This window comes from Zingiber officinale, chromosome 8B, assembly GCF_018446385.1.
Source record: "Zingiber officinale cultivar Zhangliang chromosome 8B, Zo_v1.1, whole genome shotgun sequence".
NCBI classification, from domain to species: domain Eukaryota; kingdom Viridiplantae; phylum Streptophyta; class Magnoliopsida; order Zingiberales; family Zingiberaceae; genus Zingiber; species Zingiber officinale.
Window position 1 is genome coordinate 42,114,493 of NC_056001.1, and position 10,165 is coordinate 42,124,657.

The following is a 10,165-nucleotide window of genomic DNA, read 5'->3' on the forward strand; positions in this document are numbered from 1 at the left end:
ATGTTCCCATAGGATATCAACTTAGTAGAGAATGATAATTTTATTATAATAAAATAAGGGATATGAATTTCTCCCACCTTTTAGGTATTTAACTATTAGTTATAAATTGATCTTATAATTACTTCTTCCTGTAATTTGAAGACGGATTTTAAGGAATACCTAAATCACTTTTCTTTAAAAAAAAAAAAAATAAATAAAAAAATTAAAGATGGTAATTTATAAGAAGTTTTTTTTAACTTTAAAAGTTTTCATCAATATAATCCTTTAGGTTTTATTCTGAGAATAACACACTAAATATACCATAGCATTCCATAAATAAATAAATTTTATTTTAGTTAAATATTTACTTTTGACCTAACCTCTTTCTCTTAAAATATCTCTAGCCCCGCTTTCCTCCTTTCCAATTTATAATAATTAATTTTGGATTAAAATTTAATTAAATGTCAATTAATATTAAGGGATCCTAAATAATTATAACAAATATTAAAAATATTAATATACTTCTAGGATCACATTAAAAATAATCCCTAACTTTCTCTTTATAATTTTATATTTATTTATTTATAATTAATCAAACGCATAATGCGTGTATCGTCTACTTGTTCTAATAAAATTTTGGTTATAAATCAGAAAAAGATCAACCATGTCCTTCGACAAGGCCACCACACCGCACTCACCTCCACTCTGTCTCTCTTTCTCTTTCGGATTGGATTAGGATTTGTTTCGAGTTGTTGTGCTCTGATTTATTTTCGCTAATGTATTCGGAAGATCTTAGTATTGATCTCGAGGGCGTTGTTTCGGGGAACTTTTGGGTGGAATTTTGAGCGCAGGAGGAGCCGATTTGGGGGAAACAGCTAAAGGTTGAATCTTGGGACGAAGCGGCGATGCGGCAGAGGAGCTTGAGCCTTGGTTTTCGTTCTCTGTGATCGGAGTGTGGCGTGCTCTTTCTTCGCGTTTTGCTGAGGTCTGAGTTTGTGTTCGATCCCTTCTCTATGTAATTCGGAGGATTCGAGGAAGTCGGAGCGGGATTTTTGGTCTGTGATTCGGAGCTAGGGTAGGTGGGGCAAATGTGGTTGATTTAATCTCCGGTCATCTGTTTCTGAGTTCTTCGGCGATCGGTGCGAAGAAGTGTGCTGGTGAGGAGGGCAAAGAGTCGGACAAGTGAGCAAGGAGGGATCTTGGACTGCTTGGAGGTTTCGGAAAATGCAGAAAGATCCGAGGAAGAAGGTTAGAGCTTCAGATAACTGTGCTTTTTTTTGTTTGATTCGTTCGTTGGCTAAGTTGGGCGTGGTTCTGTTGTCTTGACTGATCTAGTGATGAAAAAAAAGAGGGATCTTATATGTTTCCTTGATCATTAGTAGTATTTTGGCTTTGAACTTGATTTTGTTATTGATCGGCACTCTCCTTTTTCCTAAACTCTCTCATCAAATCATCTGATTCCATTTATGGACTAGAATTCCAACAAGTTGTGGCGGAGAGTTCCTTGAGTTTGGCACCCTTTTCCTTGGTCTATAATTTATCTTCTGTTGTTGAGCTTAAAATATGAAAGATAAATGGATGTTGCTGCTAAGTGGGAATTTGACATATTGTTCCTAGATAACACCAACATGTTTTAAGAACCTCATTCTCCTCCCACTCTGTTTAGAATAAGAATTCTGTGTTGTAAAATTCTCCTCCGATGTAACCATTGTTCGAGCTATATGTAGCATCACTTCAATGTCTACAGACACATCCTCATCTTTGCTGAAGACATAAATTGATTGGGTGTCTTCTTGTATAGGTTAGATAAATATTTCCTTGAAAACTTTTAAAAGTATTACTTTCAGGAAAAATGGAATTCTCTATTACGAAACTTCATGTCCGTTTTACAAAATATTCATTTTCCCATGTGACTTAATATTTGCAATATTGGAACAACTATTCACAGTTGATTATGGGTGGTGCATCTTTTTTATATTTGCCTAATCTAGTACAGCGGTGATCATCATTTTACAGAATGCACCAGAACTGGACTTCTTTAGTGAATATGGAGATGCCAGTAGATATAATATTCAAGAAGTTATTGGAAAAGGAAGTTATGGAGTGGTTTGTTCAGCAATTGATACTTATACTGGAGGGAGAGTGGCTATCAAGAAGATAAATGGCATCTTTGAGCACATATCTGATGCTGCTAGGATCCTTCGTGAGATCAAGCTTCTCCGACTTCTTAGACATCCAGATATAGTGGAGATCAAGCACATCATGTTGCCTCCATCAAGGAGGAGCTTCAAAGATATTTTTGTTGTTTTTGAGCTTATGGAATCAGATCTTCATCAAGTTATCAAAGCAAATGATGACCTGACAAGAGAACACTATCAGTTTTTTCTGTATCAGTTGCTCCGTGCACTAAAATATATACATACAGGTCAGATTATACACAATGACGATCTTTTGATAATTAGATAATGTGATTTACAGTGAACCTTTGCTCATTTCATGTTGCTTTTTTGCTATTTCTACCTAACCTGTTTAAATAGCCACTTGTTTCACTTGAAAAATAGTAATAGATAAGAAACTACCGCAGGTATTGTATTATAATTAGCCCACGAGTCTTTCTTAAGTTCCTGCTTATGTTTGTTTTGAATTGGCTTTCTGAATTGCATTCTCATGAATAGAGTAAATATTCACTCAGGTTTACTTTTAGTTTTTATTCATGGAAAGTTATATGCTACCACTGCATTTCAGAAAATGTTTTAACCTTGAAACTGATTCCTAATCTCAGATTTGTGCAGAACATGCACATCACCCTGCAACATTTCCATCCTTTTATAAGAAATGAATTATGAAATCCTGCAAGCATGAAATGTTCATATTATTCATGTGTTGCTTGAAGTTATGGTTGAGATTAACAGAGAAGACACACTGGTCTGTTTTTGAACATTAATTGACAAATGGTTAGATTGCCTTTGCTATAATCTGATATGCAAAGACTATTATATTAGAGACATAAATATTCCCTATGTCCTAGTCATTTATTGGTTTGTAGATAAGAACTTATATCTAAGAAAATGAATTAAAATATACCAGTGCTTTTCAATCTTAAATGTCCCTTATGTTTGGGTATTTTTCTCTTTCCCATAGTTCAAATTATGAAAAATATCCTCTATTGCAGATCGTAAGCTTTTGCTACATATTCCTATAATTAAGGTTTAAAATTACAATTCTGGTGCTGATTTTGTTGGCCGGCCAGAACAAGAGGGTTGCATGCTAATTAACATATAGTGTGTCAGCACTAGATGCAGTCAAGTAGAAGGGTGAAGAGGAATGAGTGAAAGGAAGAAGACATACCTCTGTCCTTTTGATGCAAAACACTAGTCCAATTCAAAATAAACGAGTCAATTAAAATAAACTTACATCATGCTGTGTCCTTTTGATGCATCAAAAAAATTGAGGCACATAAACTTACCTCATGCTGTGTCCCTGATAATAAAGCCCAACCATATTCTCAGTCCTTGATACACTCGTCATTGTTGCAGGCAAATAATAACTGATTAGTCTACGACTGTCTATTTTGATCTCTTTGCAAGTTCTTAGTCTCATAACTTTTGCTGTGAGGAAAATGATATTGGTCTCCTCCCTTAATTTGCCTTCTTTGTCACAATCTCTCATCTGAAAAATAAAGAAAGAAAAAGTTCTATGTTCTACTTCCCCTTGCACCTTCAAGATCACATCCATATTGTGTCCACAACCACCCACTTTGCCTCCAACTCATAGAGCCCCTCCTTGTCCCATAGGTTTACCTTTGCCACCTTTGATGCTCACAATACTTAGCTGCTAGCTCCACTTGAATTGATGCATTGCTTCCCTCAAATTCGCATCACTCAGGGCACCTCTTGACTGTGAAGCCATAGTTACTACTCCTGCACTTTTAACAGTCAGGCTACTACAATTATCCATATATCCCCACAGCCATTTTCGTAAGATCAACATCCATTTCAGATTCATTCAATAATGTTGATGACTCTAATTAATGTTTACCAATGGAAATTGAAATCCACCTTTTATAATTTGGAATTGTTAGGAGCATTGGCATGAACCTTTTACTAGTCCAATGTCTGACATGCAGGTAATCACATTTACATTTTGCAAATAGGTCAAATTTGGCCTTGATTATTAGCTGATATTAATTATTATAAATTACTATAGCTGCAGAATGATTTTGAGTTTTTGACTTAATTTGTCTGATCAAATTTTCATCCAAGTGCAGCTAATGTTTACCATCGTGATTTGAAGCCAAAGAACATTTTAGCAAATGCAAACTGCAAACTCAAAATTTGTGATTTTGGTCTGGCTAGAGTTGCATTCCATGACACACCCACAACAATTTTCTGGACGGTAGGTGTAACAGGTTTTTCTTGATGATTACCTATCATCCTAAAAGTCCTCAGTTGATTGTTCCTGATGTTTGAAGTACCACACCCCTCTTGAGTTTCAGTTTTAATATGTTGCAGGATTATGTTGCAACCAGATGGTATAGAGCTCCTGAGTTATGTGGTTCGTTCTTTTCCAAGGTAGTTTATTGCACGATTTGTTTTAAAATTTTGGTGCTTGTTATAACATTTCACTACTTTGGAAATTCTTGTTGCTCAAAACACATTCTCATGGCTTTCATCACGCTTTTCTTTTACTTTCTATATTTCTTGTCACTTGTTTTAATTATGATCTGTATTTTCTAGAAAATCATATAATGATATAACCCTTCATTTTTTGGAGGAAGCCAATAAGAGTTGTTGCACTGCCATTGACAAAGATAATCAAAACTCAAGTAAACCTAACAAAAATGCTTATTTTACCTATTCTATTGTCAATCATTGCTTATCGTCAATTCGTTGAAGGTTTTGTAGCATCTATCAACACTTGAAAAATTTTAAATTTGTGGTGCTCAAGTTTAGATGATAATTTGCTTACTTTAATCAATCAATGGGTTGTGGTTTACACTTGTTCATAAATTTTTAGCCAAGAGTTCCTTTATAAATTGTGTAGGAAGGACTTTAATTTCTGTGGCTAGCTAAATATTGGTACTGGGTGATATATGCTTTGGACAATTAATTTCATTTCGTGCAGCTGGAACATTGAGTTTTCCAACAAATATATAAGTTGGTTTGCTATTGAACTTGCAGTACACCCCTGCTATCGATATTTGGAGCATTGGCTGCATTTTTGCTGAGGTGCTGACCGGGAAGCCACTTTTCCCCGGTAAAAATGTGGTTCATCAATTGGATTTGATGACCGACCTACTGGGAACACCATCGTTAGACACCATTTCTCGGGTATGAATGATAGCGATCACTACATTTACTCTTTCTGTGGCATAACTGCATTAATGGATTAGGCAGTCTATTATATCTGCTCGATTCAACTTGTGTATCCTTCCTGTTCATAATCGAGCCCATTCTTCTCTGCTAGCAGATTAGGAATGAGAAAGCGAAAAGGTATCTTAGTAGCATGAAGAAGAAACAACCTGTGACATTTGCACACAAGTTTCCTAATGCAGACCCATTGGCGCTCAAACTCTTGGAGAGGCTATTGGCTTTTGATCCCAAGGACCGGCCTACCGCCGAAGAGGTCATTGCGAAATCATTTATCTTTGTGTCATGCGAACTATGATAGAGCTACTTGCTAACTATGTCTTTCTTCACCTGTATATTCTTCCAGGCATTAGCTGATCCATACTTCAAAGGTCTTGCAAAAAAAGAAAGAGAACCATCTTGTCAGCCAATTACGAAAATGGAATTTGAGTTTGAGCGACGAAGAGTGTCTAAAGAAGACATACGGGAACTTATTTTCAATGAAATATTGGAGTATCATCCTCAGTTGCTCAAAAACTACATCAATGGAACTGAAAGGACAAATTTCATGTATCCTAGGTTTGGATCTTTCTTGATCCTTCTCCCTATACATTTTAGTTCTCTTCTTTCCATCTGCTCCAAATTTTTCGTGATAAGAGTTTGTGCTCTTTCGTAGTGCGGTTGATCAATTTAAAAGACAATTTGCTCAACTTGAGGAGAATGGAGGCAAACTAGGATCAATGATGTCCTCGGATAGGAAACATGTTTCGCTCCCTAGGTAATCTTCTAGTTCAACCTCAATAGTTTCCATGTAATACAACGCTACAAAAGTAATATATGCATCTTAGAATATGATACTTTACTTTTCGCTTGCAAATTTATTATTCTTAACTATGAGTGTTTAACCTAAAGGTCATAAACAATTTTGTTAGGTCTACAGTGGTTCATTCTCACACTATCTCTCCCGAACAAGTTAATATGGTTTCAATAAGAGATCGACAAGTTGCCGCAGAAACTTGCAGAATCCCTCAATACATAAAGCAATTGTCTGGAAATGTGGAGACGACTTCACAAGTTCCTCAAAGTCTTCCAATCGGTAAGAGTTTTCACCATATGATGTGATACCCAAATGAGTGAACTATCATTAACTAAGGTTCTGATATTCTAAATCAATGGTTAAACATCAGTTCTTATAATGGTTTCAGAGTAGGTTTAGTCTTAAATATGGTGAGGTGTTCTAATCGAAAAGGATTCACATAAGATGACTCTAGGAGCTCGTGATCTGTTGTTTCCCTCACATCACTGTTTATTTTTTGTTTTTCAGCAAAATCTGGAAAAGTTGTGGCATCTCAAATGCAAGGCACAAAGCAGTTGTTTAGAGATGCTGTGGCGCCTCCGCAACCTATTATGCCTGAACCATACTGTCTAGAAAGACCAACAGGCAGCTCAACGAAAGACCAAATCGGTGCTGAGATTGTTTCTAGTATAGGTTTCGACAACATGAGAGCTTCCCATTTCTATCTTCAAGGAGCAGCCAAGGCTGCTCCAGCCGGAAGAATGCCAATCGAGGCAAGTCTGCTGCCGGCGAAAGCCACCTGGAATGGGATTGCTGTTGCTGCAGCAGCGCCTGCTGTTGGTGCTCATAGGAAGGTTGGGACGTTGCATTTCAGCATGTCAAAGATGCACTAATGCGTAATGACTGGCCCAAAAGGGTTCCTTCATCTTGCTGAAAGTAGAGCCATTGTAAATGCTTGAGTTTAACAATCGAGAAACCGAAATATGTGTGAATAAGAGTTGCAAAAAATCAGTCGCTAAGTTTCTATTTTCTCTTACTGAGCATGATCCTAGTGAGATAAATAATTTCAGTCTACAAGTTGTTTGATTTTTGGCTTTCTTGTTATATAATTGGATGTAATTGTGAAGTCCTCCGACGAGAGTACCTCTGTTATATACCGAACTGTTTATGCTGTTTGTTATGAGCGTCGGATGTGATGATGAGGTTGGAATTCCTTACACAAAGAAAGAAGAAACTACAATCCAAAATTATTTGCACATAGAAATGCATCACTTGATGAACTATCATTGATCATTCATTGTTTTTCCAGACAAACTGCTAGTGCATTCACAGTAACAAAATATTCATAGAACACACATGTTGGTTCTGTAACTAGGATATAATTTTTTGGTTGGACAACAGGAGGCAACCAGATCTCCATTTCGAAACTGTTACATGAGACATCACATCTACAGCTTATGCAACCTTAATGGAGCACCATACTGAGGTTGTAGAGTTACAATAAGGCGAGGAGCATGAGCATAAGCTGGAGAGAGTTCAAACGAAAAGCGTTGAAGAATCATACTCAGAAACATCTTAGCCTCTAGCAATGCAAAGTTTTGTCCGATACAAACTCGAGGTCCCCCACTAAATGGAAAGAAAGCAACCTGATCTTTCGACGCATTGGCGATCCCTTCAGCAAATCTCTCCGGTTTGAATTCGTTGGCAGTGTTGCCCCAGAAATTTGGGTCGTGGTGAATGGAGATCACAGGCAAGGCAAGCAGTGATCCTGGTGGACAGATTATATTTCCAATCTTTATTGTCTTGTTTGTTCTTCTTCGCATGAGAGGCAAGGGTGGGTAAAGTCTAAGAACCTCATATAGAATCATTGTCACCTATCATATACATTTGAGAGTTAAATGGAATTTTACTGTGATGTTTAATTCTTTGTGTGCTAACCGATAAAGCATGTCCACAAAGTGTCACTGAACACTTACAATCTTTAAGTGATTCAATCCATCAAGCTCTGGTTTGCGTTGCCCAAAGACTTGAAGAACCTCCTCTCTTGCCTTTGTTTGCCAGTCAGGGTGCATGCTCAAGACTACCATTGTCCATGTCAATAACACCGATGTCGTTTCTTGCCCTGCAAAGTAAAATAGCTTGCATTCAGCTGTTACCTCTTCAATGGTCATCCCAACATCCTTGTTCCCATGTTCTCTGTATTGTTTCATATTGGATTCCATCAGCAAGCCCAAAAGGTCATCACTGCTTGCTTCACCCATTTTCAAAGCCTCTTCTCTCTTTTTCAGTATATCTTTTAAAAGCATTCCAATCTCCCCATCGATGGCTTTAATTTTATTGTTCATCGGGGTGGGCAGGAACCTGTATAACAGACGATAATCAGTCATACTTTCTCTCGACTGTTTTTGCCTTTCTTTATTCAACAATAAATCTATAAAATGAGTTCTTTCTATAACATTTTGAAATCACCGTAACCAACAATCAAATTCACCATGGTACAAGGCAAGTCAAGATTTTGAAACACAGCCCAAGAATGTCTAACTTTAAGCATCGATTTTCCCTTCAGTTTGCTCACGCATCAAATTTTTTTTCCTATTCATGAGCAATAAGGTACAATTCAACGGAATGACTAAATGGGTAAGTAACAGATACTATACACAAGTAAATGAGAAGTTAAAAGGTGCGAGGGATAAAAGGATACTAAATGAAACATACTTTGAATGTTCTAAATGGAATTGATATTAGTTTCGATTAGTTTCGATGTGGTTTTGCATAGAGCTCAATTTTCCTTTCATACTGTAATACGAAAAGTTCTTATAGCGAGCACCAAATAGTTAAGTAATCCAAGGAGAAGTTCATATCACCTGGAACCCGGGATATACACAGTTTGGATAGCATTGATTACGAGGTCAGCTATCTGAGATTGAAGTTGAAATATTCGTCTACCTTCTTCATAATTGCTACCAAACGCTGCTCTTGAAATCACATCTCCAGTAAAATGTTGCAATTGAGGCCAAACATCTAATTCACAATAATCCTCTGAACCGATCAAACCCTCCCATCTGCTCACCAAATCGCTACAACAAGCAGAAAATGCCGGCAACATCCGCTATAATCCAACCAAAGAAAAGCCGCACAAAATTTTTATTCGCGTGGATTCGTAAATTGCAAGGAAAGTGGAACTGAGATGGTATTGAAATTAAGGTTTTTCGCTGACCTTCAGCTTCTCGGCGTGGAAAGCGGGGTTGAGGATCCTCCTATGCTTGATCCACTTCGCGCCTTCGTAGCTTATGAGTCCGGTAGACAAAAACCGGCCAATGGGGTGAACATTTCCAAATCGCCCAAATCGCCCAAATTTGTCCAGAAAAATCTCGTTGATCGAATCCGGATCTGTAACGGTGATTCTAGGCGTAGTCCCGTACCAGCTGAACGACGTGCTCCCTGAGAATCCATCAAGCAGTTAGAGCACACCGCGTTGCGGGCGGAGAAGAGGAGCCGGCTACCTACCGAACTCACTCATGGCGCGGTGGAGAAAGGGAACGGCGCGCGCAGCGACGTCGTGGGAGAGCGGCATGGGCTTGGAGAGGGCGTCGGCGTTGAGGCGGCCCTCCTCCGGGAGGTCGCCGTGGAGGAAGCGGTAAGGGGTGCCTCGGAGTCCCTGCGCCCGGAGTGCTCGCTCCAGGCGCCTCGGCCGCCACCAGGCCCAGTTAAAGGCCACCGCGGCCGACGCCGCCAGAAGCCCCGCCGCGGCCCAGACCGCAGCGCTCCATGAACACGCTACCAAGGACATTTTAGAGACGGTATTAGACGAGTGAGATGTGATCTGGGCGGTGGTAGTTATAAAGGAGTGGTAGGCCACGTCAGCTAAAGGATCACCGGGGAAAAAAAGACTGTTGACAAGTACAGGTGGCAGTTTAAAATAATAATAATTCTTAAATATTTAAATTACAGGATTAATTGGATTGGGATATCAGGTATTAAAAAAATATTTTTTTTAAAAAAAATATTTTAATAAAAAAATAAGTTGGACCGTCATTGTGTA

At 38.2% G+C, this 10,165-nt stretch overlaps 2 protein-coding genes across 2 annotated transcripts; one reads left to right on the forward strand and one right to left on the reverse strand.

Moving 5' to 3' along the window:
• Positions 1-624: 624 nt before the first annotated feature.
• Positions 625-7,249, forward strand: LOC122015076 (mitogen-activated protein kinase 10-like). The gene is made up of 10 exons (XM_042571751.1): positions 625-1,227; positions 1,996-2,404; positions 4,247-4,374; positions 4,491-4,550; positions 5,160-5,309; positions 5,449-5,604; positions 5,695-5,906; positions 6,004-6,105; positions 6,260-6,423; positions 6,652-7,249. The coding sequence occupies exons 1-10, from the start codon at positions 1,204-1,206 to the stop codon at positions 7,014-7,016; spliced, it is 1,770 nt and encodes a 589-aa protein (XP_042427685.1). The 5' UTR covers positions 625-1,203; the 3' UTR covers positions 7,017-7,249.
• Positions 7,250-7,521: 272 nt separating this feature from the next.
• Positions 7,522-9,930, reverse strand: LOC122017599 (cytochrome P450 72A397-like). Its single transcript, XM_042575245.1, has 5 exons — positions 9,631-9,930; positions 9,341-9,564; positions 8,988-9,232; positions 8,100-8,484; positions 7,522-7,997 (listed from the first exon to the last, which is right to left on the reverse strand). Exons 1-5 carry the CDS (start codon positions 9,911-9,913, stop codon positions 7,572-7,574), a joined length of 1,563 nt encoding a protein of 520 aa, XP_042431179.1. The 5' UTR covers positions 9,914-9,930; the 3' UTR covers positions 7,522-7,571.
• Between the last annotated feature and the right edge of the window lie 235 nt (positions 9,931-10,165).